This window comes from Ranitomeya variabilis, chromosome 2 (genome assembly GCF_051348905.1).
Source record: "Ranitomeya variabilis isolate aRanVar5 chromosome 2, aRanVar5.hap1, whole genome shotgun sequence".
Taxonomy (NCBI): Eukaryota; Metazoa; Chordata; class Amphibia; order Anura; family Dendrobatidae; genus Ranitomeya; species Ranitomeya variabilis.
In genome coordinates this window covers 936,888,198-936,912,527 of record NC_135233.1, presented here as the reverse complement: position 1 = coordinate 936,912,527, position 24,330 = coordinate 936,888,198, and the positions used below count along the sequence as shown (strand labels likewise).

At 44.5% G+C, this 24,330-nt stretch overlaps 2 protein-coding genes across 11 annotated transcripts in view; one reads left to right on the top strand and one right to left on the bottom strand.

Annotated features, from left to right (window-relative positions):
* Nucleotides 1–24,330, bottom strand: part of PLCH1 (phospholipase C eta 1) — a 366,784-nt gene that overhangs the window by 126,460 nt on the left and 215,994 nt on the right. For all 10 annotated transcript variants that reach the window (XM_077290709.1, XM_077290705.1, XM_077290712.1 and 7 more), the window contains one exon: nt 5,950–6,193. In XM_077290709.1, coding sequence (XP_077146824.1) covers nt 5,950–6,193 — 244 coding nt within the window. The remainder of the gene's footprint in view (nt 1–5,949; nt 6,194–24,330) is intronic.
* Nucleotides 10,722–12,678, top strand: LOC143810040 (uncharacterized). Its single transcript, XM_077292946.1, has 3 exons — nt 10,722–10,975; nt 12,101–12,299; nt 12,454–12,678. Exons 1-3 carry the CDS (start codon nt 10,832–10,834, stop codon nt 12,618–12,620), a joined length of 510 nt encoding a protein of 169 aa, XP_077149061.1. The 5' UTR covers nt 10,722–10,831; the 3' UTR covers nt 12,621–12,678.

The window sequence follows — 24,330 nt, the reverse complement described above, 5'->3', positions numbered from 1 at the left end:
GGAGCAGATAGCAGAGCTGAGTCCACCAACCCTGACCTTGGAGTCCGTGGAGGAGGAACCACAGCGAGCGGAGCAGCGTTCGGGGGCCGCATCGGAAGAGCCGCGGTCCGAGCAGCAGCCGACTCCAGCGTTCTTGTCGGCGGACCGGATCGACATCGGTGGAACCACATCAGGCGTAGGTACGGAAGACGCCCCTGCTCCCCCTCCCGAGTCCGCTTCCACGACCCACCTCCATCTCAGTAAAGGTCGACCCTTCTCGGCAGGGTTAATGGTGTTATCCCCTGGTGACCTGGGGAGGATGGTGCCACCGCTGTCGACTAGAGTGGGAGAGCCCGTGGATGTGAGTCTAGATGGAGTAGTTCTTCGGTGGGACAGCCCCTGGGTTGGGACAGATGGATCCCAGGAGAACGGGTCCACTCTTGCGGTGCTTACGTGGGAACAATATAGACAGTGCTTGATTCTACAGTGGAAAGGCCGGAAAGAGGCCGAGCCGATGGGTCCATCGAAAATACAACAATCCCCTCCGGCATGGGATGACAGAGACGTGATAAGGCGGGGCACTGTGTTGGCCTACCATGCAAGAAGGGGGTGGGGCCTCATACACGAGCCAGGATTGGATACTGACGTTTTTGTTGCGCACTGTAACGTGAGGGCTCCCTGCTGTGGCCGAAGTGGAGAACCATTGCAGAAGGGGGATCAGGTGACCTACAGCCGCCACCAGAACCCGCTCGGGTGGTATGCACGGAATGTTCGGCGGTGTATGTTTGGAGCCGCGACCCTTACCACCTCGGACCTGGTCCCAGGAGCACCCGACCTTGTCACCATCGCGACAGTGCGCCTGGTAGCGGCCACCGAGTTGGCCAGTCGAGTTCATCTGCACGTTCGAACCGCGGACACTGGCACCACAGTGGCCGGGGGGCAGGAGCCCAAGCCACCTGAGAAAGAGTAAACCTCGGAAACCTGAAAATGTAAATAGTTACTGTTTGTTCTTTTGTTCCTGTTGCTGCTAAACCCGTCCAGGGTAAACTTTAAAAAGGTGACCCCTTTGTTGACCCGGGGTCACTATTGTTGTTTTCTTGAAGTTTTTGCACAAAGTTACACGAACTGCAGTAATCATGGACTGTGCATGATTCAAACTTTCCTGTAAATAGTTTGCACCTTCTTAAAGGTGCTTCCTACTGGTTTTGTTTAAAGACATTTTGCGAAGATACCATTCCGGAGCCTTTGCATGGACTGGTAGGCTGAGAAGAAGAGATACCTCAGAAAGACTTGATCTCCTCTTAAAGGGGAGGTTAGAATTGAACCTGAAAGTGATACTGTTTTGGAACAGTAATGTCATGATGATGCTTTGCAAGAAATGTAACCGTTTTACATGAAAAGTTATATGTGTTTAATATGTTTGAAATGTGAAGCTTGAATAATGTTCTTCAAAAGGAAAGATGCAGAAAGCCTGTTGAGGTAGACTAGAGTTCTGCATGGATAGAAACGTAAGAAAGTAATAATGAAGGTGAGGATAGAAGGTAAACCCTGCGTCCCCATAGAAAGTTAGTTTGTTACTAAGGACAGAAAGTAGACCCGTAGGGGTTAGTGAGTGAGTCCTTATAGGAGCCAGGCAGAGTGGGCTCCATGCTCTCAAACTGAAAGGAATGTTATGTCTATACTATGTATAGTAGAGAAAGGCAGTAGGCCCTGGCTGAACGGGGCGGTCCTGTAAAAGGAAGGAGAGGCAGTAGGTCTGGTGCCATAGGGACAGGCGGTCCTGCAGGTTCAAAAGTAGGAGAATGAAGAGTTAACTTGCCCTGTAATGTGATTATGGGAAGGCCTTTGGTAAACTAAGAGTGTATGTTTCTTAAAGGCAATGTTAATTTATTGGTCCAGAGTTTGCACTAAGTAGAATACCCGGTTGGGTAGCAGGAGTTATGTATAGCCTGTAATTTACAATGTTGACTATGTTTGTAACGTTAAAGTGTCCTCACCTCCCATAAAGGGAAGCCTGTTCAAGTATACTTATTGTTTTGCACTCAACAAAATTGTATGTCTTTTTGCTAATCTGTATTGTTGTTTTTCTTCCCAGTCCCGGAGTACTGTGTTTAACCAGGGGGGAGTGCAGCGCCCCAGAGTCCTGGTCGTTGCAGTACTGTGGCTCCGCCACTAAGGGGAGCCATGGTGCGTTCGATGGCACTGAAGGAGTTCCTCTGATCAGGTATCACAGACACCAATATGTTTCACAGCAGGGCCTCCGGGGGGAGCTAAGGGTGCTATTCATTAGGCCACTCCCCACCATAGTGGGTAAACTGGGGGTCAGGCAGGAAGTTAGGGAGAACGCTGACTGGATTGAACGAAGCAACACCTAGTGAGAGAGGGTGTTGTGGAGGAAGAGACAGTAGGGTCTCTGCCAGGGGTGGGATCCTGGCAGAGGCTTGGCATTGGAAAGAACGTAACGGGACCGTGCCTGCTCAGCATAGCGGCGGTGCCCAAGAAAGGACTAGAAGCGAGATAGATTGTGCTGAGTGAGAAACGAGATCAAGCAGACGGAGAATACCAGCAGGGGTTTTGTTGAAAGAGGCAGCACCTTGCTGAGGCGCATTACCGGTGGCCGGAACGCCGAGGGAGTGGAATAATATACAGCTTTAAGCCATACTCCAAACAGCGGCAGGACAGTCAGTCTCAGGCGGGCTGTCTACCACATATCACCTATGAAGTCTTGGGGGGCAATTGCGGGAGAGGGGCGTCACTAGGGTCCCGGAAGAACTCCAGGCCTACCTGACAAACGGGTGCCGTTCCAACCTGAATAACAGGGAGGGATGGAATAAGAGAGGAACATCTAATCGAGTTGTGAGGGAACTTAAGAAACAGACACAACAGTTGTGGGGTACTTTCCGTGAGCACAGCAGGGAAGGACTACAACACACAGCGCTAAGAAGGAAGGCACTGATTTCCACCTGTGAAGAGAACTCTGGAGGTGCCATTGGACCGGCCGGACTTGCGCAGCCTGGTGAACCGTATTCTGGACTGAGGACTCAGAGATCTCCAGTAAAGAGGTAAAGAGACTGCAACCTGGTGTCCTCGTTATTTACCGCGACCTGCACCCCACAACTGCACCGCTACACCACCGTTATCACCACCTATTTCACCGGACGTCCCCCACTGACGGACAGGGCCACGGACCGGGTCTAGCCACCGTGACAACCCCAGGACTGAGATCCCAGAGGCCCGGCTCCGGGTACCCCTCGGCCCTGCGGCGGTGTGGGGGCGCGCCGCATATATATACACACTCACCGGCCACTTTATTAGGTACACCATGCTAGTAACGGGTTGGACCCCCTTTTGCCTTCAGAACTGCCTCAATTCTTCGTGGCATAGATTCAACAAGGTGCTGGAAGCATTCCTCAGAGATTTTGGTCCATATTGACATGATGGCATCACACAGTTGCCGCAGATTTGTCGGCTGCACATCCCAAAGATGCTCCATACAAGGCAGGATGGATCCATGCTTTCATGTTGTTTATGCCAAATTCTGACCCTACCATCCGAATGTCGCAGCAGAAATCGAGACTCATCAGACCAAGCAACGTTTTTCCAATCTTCTACTGTCCAATTTCGATGAGCTTGTACAAATTGTAGCCTCAGTTTCCTGTTCTTAGCTGAAAGGAGTGGTACCCGGTGTGGTCTTCTGCTGCTGTAGCCCATCTGCCTCAAAGTTCGACGCACTGTGCGTTCAGAGATGCTCTTAGGCCTACCTTGGTTGTAACGGGTGGCGATTTGAGTCACTGTTGCCTTTCTATCAGCTCGAACCAGTCTGCCCATTCTCCTCTGACCTCTGGCATCAACAAGGCATTTCCGCCCACAGAACTGCCGCTCACTGGATTTTTTTTCTTTTTCGGACCATTCTCTGTAAACCCTAGAGATGGTTGTGCGTGAAAATCCCAGTAGATCAGCAGTTTCTGAAATACTCAGACCAGCCCTTCTGGCACCAACAACCATGCCACGTTCAAAGGCACTCAAATCACCTTTCTTCCCCATACTGATGCTCGGTTTGAACTGCAGGAGATTGTCTTGACCATGTCTACATGCCTAAATGCACTGAGTTGCCGCCATGTGATTGGCTGATTAGAAATTAAGTGTTAACAAGAAGTTGGACAGGTGTACCTAATAAAGTGGCCAGTGAGTGTATATATATATATATTAGAATACACGCACAGTATATAATACATACACACACATACAGTATATGTAAACTCATACAGTATGTACAACGAGTATACTCGCTCATCACTAGTGTTAGAATCTGTTTTGTTTTTGACCATCCGCCATCTTGTTGTGGTTTTCTGGCTGCTGGTCTTTTTCCCCTGGTGCTGGGTTGTCTTAGGTCAGGTGATTGTATCACCCTTTATTACCCAGCACCTGTCTCCCATTCCTTGCTGGACAACAGTGTTAATCTGCTAGAGTTCTGGCTAGGTGCTTTGATAGCTTTCTGTGTTTGATATTTTGCAGTTCTGGGACCCCCAGTTCTGCTATCCTTAGTTTCTGTTTTCAGTTGGTTTCCGCAGCCTTCTCTGTGTTTTCTATTAGGAGGTGACCTGTTTTTTATACCCAGTCCTTAGATCTTTCAGGGACCTCCTTCTCCTTATCTATAGGTCTTCGCTGAGATTAACCTAGGATCGTCGGAGGGTCTATTCGCAAGGAATGGGTCGCCCACTCCATCGTAGGGTATCAGCGTAGTCTCAGTGCAGGGTCAGTTTTCCCCCTTCTATCCTAGTTCTATGTTGCAGTTCCATAACAACTAGTGAACAGTGAAGAGTGGGCGGGAGGCTGTCCACCATATCTCCACTCCAGGGTGTGGTTTAGGAGGTAAATAGTCAGTCTTCTGAGTCATTCAGTGTTGGGTGTGCCTGGAGAAGTGAACTCCAGAGTGTTGAGTGAAGATAAAGGAAAGCTAGACCTTTTTTTTCCCTATGTTTGTTTCCTGAGCAGGCAGATCTCCGCTGCAACATGGACTGTTTCATATGTTTTTGTTTTCCATTAGTCCAGAAAGGCTGTATTTATGTTGCCAACCCTGCCCTGGTTTATGCTGTAGATAAATAAACCAGTGGAACATTTTAAGAGACAGCGTTCCTGCGTGCAACTATATGAGCAGCCGAGTGAGACGATCTACCACAACACATACATGTATATATTATGTTCACACACGTACACACATATACATATTATTTACATATGTACACATAAATTGTATACGCACACATATATGGATATTACATACACGCACATATCTATACAGTATCTCACAAAAGTGAGTACACCCCTTATAGTTTTTTTTTTAGTATTTTATCATATTTTTTGTCTTGGAACACACAGGCAATAGTGTCTAAACCGCTGGCAACAAAAGTGAGTACACTCCTAAGTTAGAATGACCAAATTGTAAAGTGAAAAGCTATAACAAAATATTTACAACAGTGTGAAGGGTGTACTCATTTCTGTGACATACTGTATACACACACGTGTGTGTATATATATATATATATATATATATATATATATATATATATATATATATATATATATATATATATATATATATATACATATATATACACACACACACATATATATACTCACACATATATATACACACACATACACCCACAAACATGCATACACATATACATACATCTTTGGCCGTTAATAATTATAAGCCCAAGATTCACTCCTAGCATTGTGTTGCAGGTGGACGGTCTCCCATCTGTCATTATGGCTGAATATAATTCACTATAATGTAAAATAAGTCATAAAATAATACTTAAATATGCAATAGTCACAAGCGTTTAACTATGTCCAGCCCATCTATAATACATCAATACTCTATACATTATACACTAAATGCACTATGAGCAGGCAGCTATTTAACCCTTAGGAAGAAACAGAACATTAGGTATTAGTAAAGGATATTGATCATGAGTCCGTTGCCTTTTAGCGAGAGAATCTTCATCACTTATTCCAGCCATCAAATACTTTAACCCTGTAATCCATGTCCGGGCTTCCTCTGGGTTGGATGTGATCAGGTCCAAACACTCCATGTGGTTACCATGGTAAATGGTAAAGCAACAAGTAGGGTCGAAGTTTCCCTCTGCATGACGATGGAAGATCTCAGACTGCCTCCCCTCTGTGACTTTGTAAATGGAATCAATTATAACTGAAATGAGAAAGACAAAATTAGGATTTGGATAATTGCCCAGGGGACGGCCGTGTGTTGTCAGACAGCGTTTCGCCTGCGCTTCGTCATTAGACCGGGCTGATTGTCTAGCTGCGGAGGATCTGCTGGATATCGCATCTCCGGCCTTGTGCAGGTGGAGCAGACATTCACTGCGTCAGAGGAGCGTACAGACAACAACAGAAGGACAGTGGGGTGACTGGTGGAATGGCACTGCAGGCCCGAAAATATTAACATGGATGTCCACATTTACATCATGTCTCTCTGTAGTGAAGCGATGCATTCACCTTTTTTTTGTCCTTGCGTGAAAGCAAAAAAAAAAAAAAAAAAATTCAATCCATAAAAACATGGCCGTAAAAGGAATTTGTCACCAGGTTTTTGCTACCTCCTTTGAAATTAGCATAATGTAGGAAAACCCACTCAGATTCCAACGATGTGTCACTTAGATTACTGGGTGCAGCAGTTCTGACACAATCAGAGTTCTTAGATGTAACATGAAGCAGAGCTCAAGAAAGCTGACCCCACCCACATTAGTGTCCCTATGTATACTGTCTATAGACAGTGAGCAGATTGTCAGAGGAGGGGGCGTGGTCAGACTAGCAGTCACATGAGCAACAGACATGACAGTGATAATGTCCTGATGATAAAACCTTCAGCGTAAGTAAACAACAACACAGCTTAATAAATGACAAATCGGTAAATTTCATGCTTCAGCCTCTACCTGATGTTTTCATATTACATAGCAAAAACATGCTGCCAGATTCCCTTTAAAGAGTAACTGTTTTTATCTTATAAATCATTGGTACACATGAAAATCATACACTTTATATTGCTTCTTATTAGAGAAATCTGCTTCTTTCTCCCCCTGGGCTGATCCTTCATGTTCAAAATTGTCAATTCAAAAATCAGCCTTCAGTGACTACATAGTTTCCCATTACCCAGATAGGAGATGGCAGCTGGTGCTCAATAATGCTGTGTAACATCCACACATTTTAGCATTTTTTAAATGAGTTTTTATGTGCAAATTTTCTCTATTTATATAAATGGGTGTTACGCCCAACGTTGGCACAAGTGGATTTGTGGACTCACTATGCCACAATACCAGGCTTCTCTAGGAAGGGGCACAGCTAAGCAGCTACCAGGTGGTCACTGGAGCTCCTAATGGTGGAGACAGACTGGGCTGCACGTAGCCACCAAGTGCCAATCCTCGGCACATCGCGGAAACCAGAGACTGGCTGCACACGGACCGGGGGACAATGTTTAAGCACTGGCACCACACGGACCAGGGGACTTCGGGAACAGGCCTGGATGCACCGGGACCAGGGGATTTAGGATTCAGAACTTGCTGCACCAGGACCTGGGCTTCAGGTTCAGGACACTGGCCACACCGGGACTAGAGGACAATGTTCCGGAACCAGGGATTCGGGTTCAGGACACTGGCCACACTGGGATCAGGGGACTACATTCAGGCATCAGTCACACTGGGACCAGGGATTCGGGTTTAGAACGCTGGTCTAACCATTACCAGGGGACCTCACAACTGCACTAGTAGAACACTACACTATCTAATGACTAAATTTGTTGCTTGTTGACTCCCTAAGGGAGAGAGAGTCTTTTATACAGGATGACTCCCAGTAATTGGCTGGGAGCCAGCTTGCAGGTGAACATCATTACACTAAATGCCTCTCAGCAACAGGCTGAGAGCATTCACCATATGCGCACGCTGTCCCTTTAAGAGAAGGGAAGCACTTGGCGTGCTATAATACAGGAAGGAAGCAGGAACCACCAGGGACCATGCTTCGAGGCTGGAATGGTGGGTAAGAAAGCGTCCCTGCATGTAGGGAGAAGGAAACACCATGCAGGGGCGCTGGCTATACCGCTACAATGGGTAAAAAACACTGCAAAAACAGACATGCTGCAGACTCGATAAAACGCTTCAAGTCTGAAAGGAAAAAATATGCAGCATGTGCATGAGATTTCAGAAATTTAAAATCACATTGTTGGTATTGGAAAATACTGCATTTTCAGCTAAATAAAAAAATATGCATTGCAAAAACGCCCTAACAGTAATTTCAGCAGAACTTCGGAGTCTGTCTCCATCTCTTCCTCCTCTCGCCATAGCATTTTAAGAGAAGCCGCAGCCATCTCCTCTCTCAGTAAAGGGAAAGTCTTCACCAAATACAAATTTTAGGCTAGGCTCACATTGCGTTAAGTACATACCGTTAAACGGATCCATTAAACGCATGTACAGAAAAGAGCCAAATTTCTTGAATCCCGGAGATTCACATATTGTGACACATGGTCACAGAGGATCGCTCATTCCTGGGAGCACTCAGCCACTGCTGGTGCCCAACGTTTATGGACATTTGAGCCTACATTTGGGCCTGTTGGCCATTGAAAACTCCCCTGATGAATCTCCGGGATTGGAGAGGAAACGCGTAGGGAGGCGTTTTTGAGATATTTTCAAGTTGGGGGGTGTCCATAGCTAGGCTTACTTGGGCCTGTCCTTGTAAGGACAGGAGCTATTGCTGGGGCACGACAGGGGTTTAGGGAAAAGGTCCCCATATCCCCTACCTCATTTTGCCATCGAGGACCCTTCCCTGGACCCTGCACAACTATTGTGGGGACCCTCTCGTCCATAATTGGTGAGACCAAACCAGTTTTTTATTAGAGCACAGTTTTCGTCATGAGCACTTTATTTTGTTATGTGTATTTAGTTTGTCCATTTTAAATTTATCAGTAAAGGTTATGTTTTAATATTGGGTTAAACTCTTCTGGCTGCCGTAATCGAATTACCCTAAGAGGTGTGCAACAGTTCAGTTATCCTGAGCTGAAGCTGAATATTTAGCCAGGTGTATGCAATCATGAGAAAAGCTACTTAAAGTGGCCACTTGCAAGTTGTTCTCCTGTTTGAATCTCCTCTGAAGAGTGGCATCATGGGCTCCTCAAAACAACTGTCAAATGATCTGAAAACAAAGATTATTCAACATAGTTGTTCAGGGGAAGGATACAAAAAGCTGTCTAAGGCTACGTTCACATTTGCGGTGTGCGCCGCAGCGTCGTCGCCGCAACAAAACGCATGCGGCGTGCGGCCCTATCTTTAACATTGGGGCCGCATGGCGCCGCATGTACATGCGTTGTCATGCGTTTCGGTGCGTTGTACGCCGCATGCGGCGTTAGGGCGCACCTGTCAGGGCGCGGCAAACGCAACATGTTGCATTTTTTGGGCGGCGCAGACTTTGTAAAAAACGCATGCGTCGTGTTTGCGTCGTGTTTGTGTCGTCGATGCGCCTTTTTTCCCATTGACTTGTATTGACAACGCAGACGACGCAAGTACTTGCGTCGTGGTGCGTTGTACGACGCATGCGTTTTCCAATAAAATATGCAAAACATTGTCTAGACACTAAAAAAACACTATATATATATAAAAAAAAAGGGGGGTTGTCATTGTCTTTCACAAGGCTATCCACACAACACACAGAGAAGACACTGAGAGGAGCAATCTGCTTTCCAAACCTGTAAGTATATATTTCTCTTTGCATATTTTTTATTCTGTGTTTTATTTTTTTATTTTGATTTAATTTGTGCAATGTTTGGTCTGTGCTATTGTACGGTTATGGCACTGTGGGTTGTTAGTGAAAAATTGTGTTTTTTAATCTGGTTTTGATGTACATCTGGCGTTATATGATGGCGTTTCTTGTCACCGGCCTTGCTTGGTTTTGGATTGGTTTTAGGGATTTTGGGTTGTTCTGGTGTCATGCGGTTGTTCAATGTCTTTAATTTGGCTCATTTTTTCTTGGTAAATTTCTGTTGCATGTCTTTTTATGGTTTCTATTGTTGGGGGTAACCGTATGGCATTTTCTTGTCTCATGTCTTGCTGTGTTTTATTATGCTGTTGGCTTTTTTTTTTTCTTTCCTTGAGTGTCTTTTCTTGCTGGTGGGGGGGCTACATTTATGATGTTTCATTTGTATTGTATTGTTCTGTGCTGCTATGCCATTCTCTTTTCAATTGTATTTTCCCTTTTTTGGGGGGGGGGTTTATCTATGATGGTTTTACGTCGTTTTCCGTATGGCTTCCGTATGTATCTCCTTTCTTGAATGTTTCCATTGCCAAGTGTGTAGTATGGCCTTTATTTATTTATTTTTTTTTAGTTGGGGCCCTTTTTTTTAAATTTATTGTGTTTTCTTTTCTATTTGACTATGGTTTATCTTTTGGGTTGCTGTATATTGTAACAGCGGTTGTCCCGTAATGTTTATTGCTTATTATCTAGAATGGTATTTATCGCCTTTTTCTGATGTATTTCGGTGGATGTCACCAGATGGTGTTGTTTTGGATCATGTCTTGTTGTAATTGTAAATTATGGCGTTCATTAGTTTGCTATTTCATTGTGCCTTTTTTTTTCCTGTAAGGTTTTTTTTAAAGTTTTTATCTTTAAAAATTTTGACATAGGTGTCTATTTTTGCTTAATTTTGTTTGGGTCTATTCTTGTATTGTTTCTTCGATTGTATTCTCTTGCAATGTATGGCGTTGTGGTGTCGCTTTTTGAGTTTGCATTGTCCTATCAGTCAACAGTTCTTCTGAGCATAGCCAATCGGCGCGGGGGAGTGCGGTGAGTAATTATGTCCAGTTGCTTACTATTCGCTGCCATTTGTAGCATTGACAATAATTTTGTTAAACAATTTTTCCAGGCTTCTTCAAGTGAGGGAGAAGGCACACAGCGGGAGCAGAGAGATCGGGGCCAAGATGTGGCGTCAGGCCGGCGAGTGAGTATTTTTTTTTTTTTAATCTTTTTTTTTTGAGTAGCATCCTGCTGTGAGGAACATTAAGGCCCCGTCTCACATAGCGAGATCGCTAGCGAGATCGCTGCTGAGTCACTAGTTTTGTGACGCAACAGCGACCTCAGTAGCGATCTCGCTATGTGTGACACGTACCAGCGACCAGGCCCCTGCTGCGAGATCGCTGGTCGTGTCGGAATGGCCTGGACCTTTTTTTGGTCGTTGAGGTCCCGCTGACATCGCTGAATTGGTGTGTGTGACACCGATCCAGCGATGTCTTCACTGGTAACCAGGGTAAACATCGGGTTACTAAGCGCAGGGCCGCGCTTAGTAACCCGATGTTTACCCTGGTTACCAGCGTAAATGTAAAAAAAAACAAACAGTACATGCTCACCATCTGATGTCCGTCAGGTCCCTTGCCGTCTGCTTCCTGCTCTGACTGAGCCGCCGTAAAGTGAGAGCACAGCAGTGACGTCACCGCTGCGCTCTGCTCTCACTGTACGGCGGCTCAGTCAGAGCAGGAAGCAGACGGCAAGGGACCTGACGGACACCGAAAGGCGAGTATGTACGGTTTGTTTTTTTTGGTAACCAGGGTAAACATCGGGTTACTAAGCGCGGCCCTGCGCTTAGTAACCCAATGTTTACCCTGGTTACCCGGGTGCTGCAGGGGGACTTCGGCATCGTTGAAGACAGTTTCAACGATGCCGAAGTCGTTCCCCTGATCGTTGGTCGCTGGGGAGAGCGGTCTGTGTGACAGCTCCCCAGCGACCACACAGCGACTTACCAACGATCACGGCCAGGTCGTATCGCTGGTCGTGATCGTTGGTAAATCGCTATGTGAGACGGGGCCTTTACATTTGAGGAGCATCCTGGTTTCACTAGGGATGTTTACTAAGCTTAATTACATTATAGCTTGTCAGGGCAGCAAGTATTGGGGGAAGGTAAAATAAAGTTGAACTCCCTGCACACAAACATACCTAAATACAGGTGTAGAAAACATCAATATACATACATCAAATGGCAAAGGATAGGGCAAAGGTACCTATCATGCCAGGTGCTGGTGGTTGTTAATATTTGCATATTTGTAACCTATTTGTTTTCTAATTTTTCTAGGTTTCACAACGGGACCAAGGAGATACCGGAATTGATGTTGACCTCCTGATCTCCAGCATCCAGGAGCGTGGCCCGTTGTGGGACAGCCGTGACCCTCGGCACATGGACCAGGTGGTGTCGAGGCGTTTGTGGGCAGAGGTGGCAAAGTCGCTGTGGGATGGCTTTGACAGTGCCTCAGCGAAGGCCAAAGGCAACTTTAGTGAGTATTGCAGAGACGCTGCTATGACCCATCTTGCCAGGATAAACACAACCGTGTGTGATGCGATCAACGCCTAAACTTTGCATCGCACACGGTTGTTTTATCCTTTTAAAATGCTAAATATCTAACCATTTTTTTGTCTTTACATTCACAGTGAAAAAGTTGAGGACCAGATGGCGATCCATGAAGGACCGTTTCAATAAGGGGATCCGTGCTGCGGAGGAGCAAGCTCGGAGTGGTGCTGCTGCGTCCAAGTCGGTGCCCTATAAATATAACAGGGCACTACAGTTCTTAAGACCGATCCTTGGCCGCCGACAGTAAGTATTTTGTCCACATACCATATTGCACAGCCACACTGTACATTGCCCAGCCACGTACATTGTGCATCCACATAGTATATTGCCAGGCCACTATATCGCAGCCACATAGTACACGTTCTAGCCACGTATCCACATAGTATATTTCCAAAGGAACATAGTGTATTGGCCATCCATGTAGTCAGCGTAGCATATTGGCCATCCTTTTACCCTAGTGTAATGGTATATAGCCCATTAGTAATTTTTTTGGTTAGGCGTGAGTCATTGTAGTCCATGACAGGTTACGTTCTGAGTCAGGGTAGTTCTGATCGCAGGAATAATGATGACGTCTGGATCACATGATCCTAACGTCATGGCCGTTCCTGCGATCAGATCAGCAAAGTGACTGTTGGGTTTTTTTTTTGTTTTTTTTTTCTTGACTTTAAATTTTATACTATTTTGGCGGCATAGGCAGCATCAAGAAAGATTTTTTGTCAAAAAATTTTTGAAAACGATGACAGAGGTATGCATTGGCTTTGTCAGCGGGAATGACCAGTCATTTTCTGCCGTAGGTATGTCCATGATTGTTATCGTCAGCCCTAATGGTCAGCTGGCGATAACAATCAGCAATTTATTATAGGCCACACAGACTGAGAGACAGGGGACTGTAATGTATTGATGTGTCATGTAATGTTAATTTTATTACAGGAGTTGGCGTATGTGATAGGTAATTAATTGAAGGCTAATTCTTTCCTTATCTTTTCACAGGACACACAGCAGCACCCTCGAGCGAGCTCGCCCCGCAGGAGCGGCCCTTCATGAATCGCCATCTGACCCGTCACAGCCCTCCCACAGCGACAGCAGGCTTGCACCACCATCTGGAGAACCGGCAGCCGGTCCATCAGGTGTTCCCCTGCACGAGGCCTCTGGCGCACCTTCGTTTGGGAATTCCCGACAGCGCCAGCGGGCCTCGGACAGGCCAGCCATGCCCGAATTTTTGCATTTGAGCACGGTTTTCCAGAACTGTTTCAAGGCGTTGAGCGATAAAATGGACACTCGTCTGTCCAGTATCGAACGGCGCCTTGAAAATATGGAAGCCGAGCTCTCAAATCCGGCCAAACATTTTTTAAGTACTATTGGTAAGGGCATGGTGGAACACCTTACACCGGAACTCCAGATTTCGGTGATGCAATCCTGCAACAATGCCTACGTGAGGGCTCTGCAGCAGGCTCGGGTCATGCAGTCAGCGACACTGCCCGTAGTGCCGTCGCTGGCTAGCATGACTCCAACTCCTGCTGCAGAGCCACTCCAGCCACCCCACCCTGGTCCAAGTGCCGAGCGACGCCACCACAGGCACCATAGCAGTGTGCCGCTGACTCCTGCTCCTGCCAGGCCCTCATCCTCCCGCAGCCATCATTCTGGGGGAGCTGCCGCAGGAGGCAAAAAAAGAAAGCACAAAAGAAAGAGGACACGCACTGAGGCTCTGGCTGCTCCAATACAACCAACAAGTACACGTCGGGGCTCTAGCCGCAGCAGGAGCAGCCAGAGCCAACCAAGAACCTCACAAAGGCTCGTGTTGCCTCCCCCCTCCCCTACAGAGGTGGCGGTTTCCTCCCCATTATACCCTGCGGAGGGTTTAGACCTGCCATCCAGCCTCCTGGACTATAGGTCAACATCCTCCTCGTCGTCGTCATCCTCATTTTCCGCTCCCCATTCCCAAAAAGAAACATACCATTCCCCCATGGTGGCACAGGTTGATACCCCCTAAGTTTATTTCCCCCTTTTTTTTTCTGTTTCCCCCCAATAAAAAAATTTTGTTTTCAAACAACAATATTTGCTCTTATTTTCCAGTATACTTCTCAGCAAGTCACACCGTGCGCCGTCTACACATATTTTGTGCTTCAAACACCTCATATATGCAATGTCAGACACTATTTTTACCATTTTTATTTTGCCTTTTTTGGTGTGTCTCTCATTGCTGTATGAGGTGTTCACAAACAATAAAGTGTATGAGGTGTTTTCAATCACTAGGGTATGTGTCCACGCTCAGGATTGCATCAGGATTTGGTCATGATTTTACATAAGTATTTGTAACCCAAAACCAGGAGTGGGTGATAAATACAGAAGTGGAGCAGATGTTTCTATTATACTTTGCCTCTAATTGTTCCACTCCTGGTTTTGGCTTACAAATACTGATGAAAAATCGTGACAAAATCCTGATGCAATCCTGAACGTGGACACATACCGTAAAGGTACCTTCACACTTAACAATGCTGCAGCGAAACATACAATGATGCAGATCACCGCAGCATCGCTATTTGGTCGCTGGAGAGCTGTCTGTGTGACAGCTCTCCAGCGACCAACGATGCCGAGGTCCCCGGGTAACCAGGGTAAACATCAGGTTGCTAAGCGCAGGCCGCCGCGCTTCCGATGATTACCCTGGTTACCAGTGTTAAATGTAAATAAAACAACAGTACATACACTCACAATTGCGTCCCCCGGCGTCCGCTTCCCTGCCCTGACTGAGTGACGGCCCTAACAGCAGAGCGGTCACATCACCGCTGTGCTGTGCATTCACTTTCCGGCCGGCGCTCAGCCAGTGCAGGAAGCGGACGCCGGGGGACGCGAAGATGAGTATATGTCCTGGTTTTTTTTTAACTTTCACACTGGTAAACAGGGTAAATAACAGGTTACTAAGCGCCGCCCTACGCTTAGTAAGCCGATATATACCCTGATTACCATTGTAAAACATCGCTGGTATCGTTGTTTTTGCGGTCAAACAACGATACACGGCGATCTGACAAACAAATAAATATGTTATATGGTATGGTATAAATTTTGTCATTGAAGCAGGAAGCAGGGTAGAAAACTGAAGAAATTTTTTTTATTAAAACACAACATTTTAAAAACAAAGGGTTCCAAGTTTTTTAGATAAGGCACATTACATTGGTGAACTATTTTTAGCATAGTCACACCAGAATACAGTCCAACAGTTTACTACACCATTGTATCTTGCCATGACACACGGCCAACATCTGACACAAAATAGGCCGCAAAACGATCCCTCATCTGCGCAATTTCCACACTTGTCCTCAGCGGATGATCATGGAAATCGGGCAATGGGTTGGCTATGGTTTCATCGAGATCCACGTTCAGTCTCTCTTTGGCCAGAATATAATTGTGGAGAACCACACACGCCTTCACCACCTCATCCACTGTCTCAGTTTTCAGATTAATGGCGGATCCTAATATCCGCCATTTGGAGACAAGGATGCCAAAGGCGCACTCCACAGTCCTTCTGGCCCTGGACAGTCTGTAATTGAAAACCCTTTTGGTGTGGTCCAAGCCCCGACTGGAGTAGGGTTTCAATAGGTTGGCAGACATTTGGAATGCCTCATCCCCAACCACCACAAATGGCATCGCAGGGCCTTCGGTGTGGGGAAGAGGTCGTGGCTGTGGGAAATTAAAATTGTTCCCATATAATTTTTGGCCCATATCCGACTCTTTAAATGTGCGCGAGTCATTTGCACGGCCAAACGCACCAATGTCCACTGCGAGAAAACGGCAGTCCGCACCGGCAATTGCCATCAGCACAGTGGAAAAGTATTTTTTATAGTTGTAGAAAAGGGATCCACTTTTCCCTGGCTTGGTAATCCGAATGTGCTTGCCATCCACCGCGCCAATACAGTTTGGAAACGAACACACTTGGTCAAATTTCTGTGCGTTGTACTCCCAGATTTCGCTTGTAGGGACGGGTAAAAATTCCTCCCGGAGATTATCCCACAAAGCGCGGCATGTCTCAGCAATAATTCCGGAGAGAGTGGAGACTCCAATCCGGAACTGAAATTGAAGGGATCTCAAGGTCTCTCCGGTAGCCAGGAAACTGCCAAGAAGATAAAGAAATTACATTAAAGTACATTGTAATTTAGAAAAGTACATTGACCATACCACCCCCAAAAAAAAAAAAGGGAAGAACATATCTCAGTCATTCAAACAGCTACGTACCGTAGAGTCACCAGCAGCCGCTCCTCTGCGGAAATAGCTCTCCGGAGCTGCGTGTCCTGCCTGCTAATGGCTCCTTCCACCCGACGCAGAAGATACCGGAAGCTCTCCTGAGACATCCTGGTGTATTCAAAATATTTCTCCAGGTTGTCATTCAGTTCGCCAAACAAGCTATGGTAGGCTCCACGGCTCTCCCGGACTTCCAAGATAGGGTGTATCCAAAAGCGGCGACGACTCCATCTCCGTTTTTCCCTTTCCCTTTGATGAAAACAGGCGACAGCATAGGCATGAGCCAAAGCAAATTCCATCTCCATATCCATGTAGATACTGTCCATGGGACGCTCCATCATGAATACCAGCAAAATGGGAGGAATTCATGTCTGCCAGGGTATATATACACAATTACATAAACACCAACCCTCTTCTAGCCATTGGTGGTCCTTATCTATTGTGTAGACACTTTTTTTTGTGGGTGGGATGAAGAATGACTCACTGCACAAAAAAACGCATGCGGCGCAAAACGCTGCGTTTTTTGTTGAAAACGCAACTGCGTTTCAAAAAAACGCAGCGTTTTGCGCCGCATGTGTTGAACGCATGCGGCGCAAAACGCAGCGTTGTGCATGCGTTTTGCTGCGTTTTTGTTTGCGTTGTGCGTTGCGGCGCCGACGCTGCGGCGCACACCGCAAATGTGAACGTAGCCTAAGAGATTTAACTTGTCAATTTCCACTGTGAGGAACATAGTAAGGAAATGGAAGAACACAGGTACAGTTCTTGTTAAGGCCTGAAGTGGCAGGCCAAGAAAAACATCAGAAAGGCAGAGAAGAAGAATGGTGAGATCAGTCAAGGACAATCCTTAGACCACCTCCAGAGAGCTGCAGCATCAACTTGCTGCAGATAGTGTCACTGTGCATCGGTCAACTATACAACGCACTTTGCACAAGGAGAAGCTGTATGGGAGAGTGATGCGAAAGAAGCCGTTTCTGCAAGCATGCCACAAACAGAGTCGGCTGAGGTATGCAAAAGCACATTTGGAGAAGCCAATTTCTTTTTGGAAGAAGGTCCTGTGGACTGATGAAACCAAGATTGAGTTGTTTGGTCATACAAAAAGGCGTTATGCATGGCGGCAAAAAAACACAGCATTCCAAGAAAAACACTTGCTCCCCACAGTAAAATTTGGTGGAGGTTCCATCATGCTTTGGGGCTATGTGGCCAATGCCGGCACCGGGAATCTTGTTAAAGTTGAGGGACGCATGGATTCCTCTCAGTATCAGCAGATTCTCGACAATAATGTTCATTAATCAGTGACAAAGTTGAAGTTACGCAGGGGATGGATCTTTTAGCAAGACAATGATCCAAAACACAGCTCCAAATCTACTCAGGCATTCATGCAGAGGAACAATTACACTGTTCTGGAATGGCCATCCCAGTCCCCAGACCTGAATATCATTGAACATCTGTGGGATCATTTGAAGAGGGCTGTCCATGCTCGGCGACCATCAAACTTAACTGAACTGGAATTGTTTTGTAAAGAGGAATGGTCAAAAATACCTTCATCCAGGATCCAGGATCTCATTAAAAGCTACAGGAAGCGACTAGAGGCTGTTATTTTTGCAAAAGGAGGATCTACTAAATATTAATGTCACTTTTCTGGTGAGGTGCCCATACTTATGCACCTGTCAAATTTTGTTTGAATGCAGATTGCACATTTTCTGTTAGTACAATAAACCTAATTTCAAGGCAGAAACATTACTGTGTCCAACAGTTATTAGATATATGAAACTGAAATAGCTGTTGCAAAAAAAACTATTTTTATAAAACATTAAGCTTAAGATTAATAGGGGTGCCCAAACTTTTTTCATATAACTGTATATATAGCCACACAACGAGCTAATGAATACACAGATGAAGCAGTGCAACAATATTCTCACTAAACTGATATTTTTCTTTAACAGATATTATAAAAAAAAATGGATTAGATTCAATTCCAGAAAAAGGTAAGAGCTCAAATTCTCATGTGAACAGAAGATGGAAATGTGAAAGAAAAAAAAAGCAGATTTTAATTGTAAAGGACGAACATGGAAAAGTTAAGGAGTTTAGAGCGCACTTGCTGTTCCCATTGGTTTGAGTCTGAAATGTAATTACAGAGCACAGTCTGAACATCAAAGTCAGACTTATCATTCTTTATTTAAGGATTGGTACCCTATTTTTAGATAATGACACACTATAGGGACATTTCATTTCATAGAGTTGTAAATCACATGAATTATCAAGAAAGTGAAAAAGCTTCATGCTCGGAGAAAAATATACTAATACGTATAGAATTAAATAGGTCACATCCAATATCTTTCTGAAAACAAATCGAATAATTTAACTTTAAGAATTAGGAGGAAGAAGTTCTACCATGAAATCAAGAAAAACAAACTCATGCTAGGCAAAAATGTATTTTCCTCTACAAATTGAGAAATAATACATCATTAAAGGGAATGCCAGTCAAAAAATTGAGAAATAATACATCATTAAAGGGAATGCCAGTCAAAAAACATTTTTTACAGCCCATACTGTATTCTCCAGCATCACACCTCTTCTACCACCCATACTGTATTCTCCAGTATCACACCTCTTCTAGAGCCCATACTGTATTCTCCAGCATCACACCTCTTCTAGAGCCCATACTGTATTCTCCAGCATCACACTTCTTCTGCAGCCCATACTGCATTCTCCAGCATCACACTTCTCCTACAGTCCATACTGTATTCTCCAGCATCACACCTCTTCTACAGTCCATACTGTATTCTCCAGCATCACACCTCTTCTACAGTCCATACTGTATTCTCCAGCATCACACCGCTTCTACAGTCCATACTGTATTCTCCATCATCACATCTCTTCTAGAGCCCATACTGTATTCTCCAGCATCACACCTCTTCTAGAGCCCATACTGTATTCTCCAGCATCACACCTCTTCTACAGCCCATACTGTATTCTCCAGCATCACACCTCTTCTAGAGCCCATACTGTATTCTCCAGCATCACACCTCTTCTAGAGCCCATACTGCATTCTCCAGCATCACACTTCTTCTATAGTCCATGCTGTATTCTCCAGCATCACACCTCTTCTACAGCCCATACTGTATTCTCCAGCATCACACCTCTTCTACAGCCCATACTGTATTCTCCAGCATCACACCTCTTCTAGAGCCCATACTGTATTCTCCAGCATCACACCTCTTCTAGAGCCCATACTGCATTCTCCAGCATCACACTTCTTCTACAGTCCATACTGTATTCTCCAGCATCACACCGCTTCTACAGTCCATACTGTATTCTCCAGCATCACACCTCTTCTACAGCCCATACTGTATTCTCCAGCATCACACCTCTTCTACAGTCCATACTGTATTCTCCAGCATCAAACCTGTTCTACAGTCCATACTGCATTCTCCAGCATCACACCTCTTCTACAGTCCACACTGTATTCTCCAGCATCACACCTCTTCTACAGTCCATGCTGTATTCTCCAGTATCACACCTCTTCTAGAGCCCATACGGTATTCTCCAGCATCACACCTCTTCTAGAACCCATACTGTATTCTCCAGCATCACCTCTTATACAGTCCATACTGTATCCTCCAGCATCACACCTCTTCTACAGCCCATACTGTGTTCTTCAACATCACACCTCTCCTACAGTCCATACTGTATTCTCCAGCATCAAACCTCTTCTACAGCCCATACTGTATTCTCCAGCATCACAGCTCTTCTACTGACCATACTGTGTTCTTTAACATCACAGCTCTTCTACAGTCCATACTGTATTCTCCAGCATCAAACCTCTTCTACAGCCCATACTGTATTCTCCAGCATCACACCTCTTCTACAGACCATACTGTGTTCTTCAACATCACAGCTCTTCTACAGTCCATACTGTATTCTCCAGCATCAAACCTCTTCTACAGCCCATACTGTATTCTCCAGCATCACACCTCTTCTACAGACCATACTGTGTTCTTCAACATCACAGCTCTTCTACAGTCCATACTGTATTCTCCAGCATCACACCTCTTCTACAGACCATACTGTGTTCTTCAACATCACAGCTCTTCTACAGCCCATACTGTATTCTCCAGCATCAAACCTCTTCTACAGCCCATACTGTGTTCTCCAGCATCACACCTCTCCTACAGTCCATACTGTATTCTCCAGTATCACACCTCTTCTACAGTCCATACTGTATTCTCCAGCATCAAACCTCTTCTACAGTCCATACTGTATTCTCCAGCATCAAACCTCTTCTACAGTCCATACTGTATTCTCCAGCATCAAACCTCTTCTACAGCCCATACTGTATTCTCCAGCATCACAGCTCTTCTACTGACCATACTGTGTTCTTTAACATCACAGCTCTTCTACAGTCCATACTGTATTCTCCAGCATCAAACCTCTTCTACAGCCCATACTGTATTCTCCAGCATCACACCTCTTCTACAGACCATACTGTGTTCTTCAACATCACAGCTCTTCTACAGTCCATACTGTATTCTCCAGCATCAAACCTCTTCTACAGCCAATACTGTATTCTCCAGCATCACACCTCTTCTACAGACCATACTGTGTTCTTCAACATCACAGCTCTTCTACAGTCCATACTGTATTCTCCAGCATCACACCTCTTCTACAGACCATACTGTGTTCTTCAACATCACAGCTCTTCTACAGCCCATACTGTATTCTCCAGCATCAAACCTCTTCTACAGACCATACTGTGTTCTTCAACATCACACCTCTCCTACAGTCCATACTGTATTCTCCTGCATCACAGATCTTCTACTGACCATACTGTGTTCTCCAGCATCACAGCTCTTCTACTGACCATACTGTGTTCTCCAGCATCACAGCTCTTCTACTGACCATACTGTGTTCTCCAGCATCACACCTCTCCTACAGTCCATACTGTATTCTCCAGTATCACACCTCTTCTAGAGCCCATACTGTGTTCTCCAGCATCAAACCTCTTCTACAGTCCATACTGTATTCTCCAGTATCACACCTCTTCTAGAGCCCATACTGTATTCTCCAGCATCACATCTCTTCTACTGACAATACTGTGTTCTCCAGCATCACACCTCTTCCACAGCCCATACTGTATTCTCCAGCATCAAACCTCTTCTACAGGTCATATATCTCAGGTTAAGTTGAGATAACATCTGCATTTTAAATTCCATTATTCTGTACCATTTTAGGAACTGAATAAGTAATTTCATGCCAGGGATGGATCAAATATATGAAAGACATCACTGGTCTTATAATGGGGATGTTCAGACATGTAATTTTACCCAGAAAATATACTGCAGCATGCTTCAGTCTTTGCTCAGCTAAAAATGACAGAATCTTCTATCTGAAGCTCGATCACACATGTGAACCTAGCCTAACATTCATCGACAAAACTTTGCTTAGTACGTAGCATTCTATGTAGCAAAACGCAAAATGATAAATGAAACGTCAACAGATATTTGACCAACACAAGTTTTATAAGTAAAATCTGTCAACTAGAAACCTGTCTGCAGCATCTAAACATATATTCAATGAGACTCTGCAGGGATTAATACATATTGGATATAGGAAATTTCAATGTAATAGATAGGTATGTCTGAAATGACATGTTCACATACAAAGTAAACTTTCCTCTAGAAGCGCAAGGTTCTCTAAAAACATGGCAAAGGTGCAAGAGCAACGGTTGGAAAGTACACCTGGAAAGTACAAACGGAGATTGAACTGATTAGTTTATTTAATTACATTTGCGAAAAAAAATGCATAAAAATATTCACATTTCAAATGAACGTTTCACGTTTTAGGTATATAGTTCTGTCCCAATTTATTCCATCATATTTAAGTATCTGGGCATCATTTTCTTCTCATATTAAAATCTCACAATGCTGTGGAGATCAATTATAAAATTCTGACTCTCTGCAGCCCGCACAAGAGGGAAACTTCTGCATGCAAAGTTATTAATGAGTTCAGTGGCAGGTGAGTAATGTTAGCGCTTTAGAATGTAGTCTGTGGGTAATTATAGTGAGGGAGAAGACTAGGAGCTTTGTACACGAAAATGACACCCGATTTCTATACCGAAATATTCTAAAAGTAATAAGCACAGAATGTGGACTTATTTAACTAAAGGTGGGCATTCACTGCGAATTGACACGTATAAGAGCTATGAAAGGCTATTAACCATTGAAAGATGTCTTTGTTTATTTGCTTTTTTAAATGTACAATTAAGTAATTTTCTAAAGTGTCCATTAAAAATGCTACAAATACATCAGAGCTCCTGCTCCCGGATCCGATAGCTCTTCCCTCTATTCTCTCAGTGTTAGAAATAGCAGTAGGGAGGCGGAGCGGGGTTGTACACATCTCCACAGTATGGAAAGAGGGGAAAGCATCTGCAGTCACAGGAAGTGAATACAGTATTATAGCTAATAAAGGTAGCAGCACCTGGATATACAGAGTTCTCACATCCAGCCTGTATTACTGGGAGGGAAACTCCCACAATGGAAAAATCTGATACGTGGATCATGCTGTAATCTACATATCAGGCAGTTTGAATATTAATAAAAGAATAATGAATGAAGAGAGAAACTAGTGCATTTTTTTTAACTAAAAAGTAGCCACTAAAGGAAAAAATATTCTTCCAAGTAAAACATGTTTATTGCCTTTAAAGACGCATTCACAAGGGACAAGACAAACTACATGGGGACAGCACAATTGTTGGCAGGATCACTTTGTCCCCATGCATGTTGTTGGCAGCACATTCCCTATTAACATGACATGAAATTAGATTTTCCATTTTTTTCCATTTCTGTTTTCTCCACCTCTTCTTCCAGGAGTCATAAGCGTATGGGGGGTTGTTTTTTCTGGGACAAGTTGTACTTTTGAATGACTCCATTCATTCTATCATGTAGTGTACTGGAAAACAGGAAAAATTCCATGTTTGCTGAAACTGCAAAAAAACTAATTTCACAATTGTTTTTTTGTTTGTTTTTTAATTACCATGTTCACCAAATTGTAGAACTGACCAGGCAATACGATTCTCCTGATCAGTACGAGTTCGCCGATAGTAAACACGTGTAGTTTTGTTTTTGTTTTTTTATTCAAGTGGTGAAAAAAAAAATTGGGACATTTTTGAAAATAATTAAAAATGTGTTTGTCGCCATTTTGGGAAACCCGTGACATTTTAATTTTTCAGTATATATTGGGCTGAGTGAAGGCTTATTTTTGACGCTCTGAGCTGATGTTTTTACGGATACCATTTTGGGGTAGATATGATGTTTTGATCACCTCTTATTGTATTTTATTTCAATGTTGCAATGTAATTTTTTTATATAGTTTTATTTTTAAATGTTTTATTTATTTTCTGATTTTTTTTTTACTTTTCGCTGTATTTAATAGTCTCCTTATAGGACTTGAAGCTGCTTTTATACAATCACTTATGCTAGTGCATCGGTGCTTAAGTCACGATCTTCTATGAACGCCAGCTAAGGGCTGGTGGTGTGGAATAACGCACCCACCTACGGTGCACATATTAAATGCTGGGATTGAACAGGTTCACAGCTGCGGGTGGAGCGTCGCTCCTCCACCATCAACTGCTAAAGGCACATGATGGCTGATAAAATCAGTCATCATCTACTGGGAAAGATGCCGACACGGCATGTGCACCTGTATCAAAGGCAGGGACAGTACAC

Excerpts from the sequence above, each read along its gene's own strand:
- LOC143810040 (XM_077292946.1), top strand. The coding sequence starts at position 10,832 with ATGTCCAGTTGCTTACTATTCGCTGCCATTTGTAGCATTGACAATAAT. Across the intron at positions 10,976-12,100 it reads ATGTGGCGTCAGGCCGGCGA|GTTTCACAACGGGACCAAGG; the intron begins GTGAGTATTTTT and ends TAATTTTTCTAG. Across the intron at positions 12,300-12,453 it reads GAAGGCCAAAGGCAACTTTA|TGAAAAAGTTGAGGACCAGA; the intron begins GTGAGTATTGCA and ends TTACATTCACAG.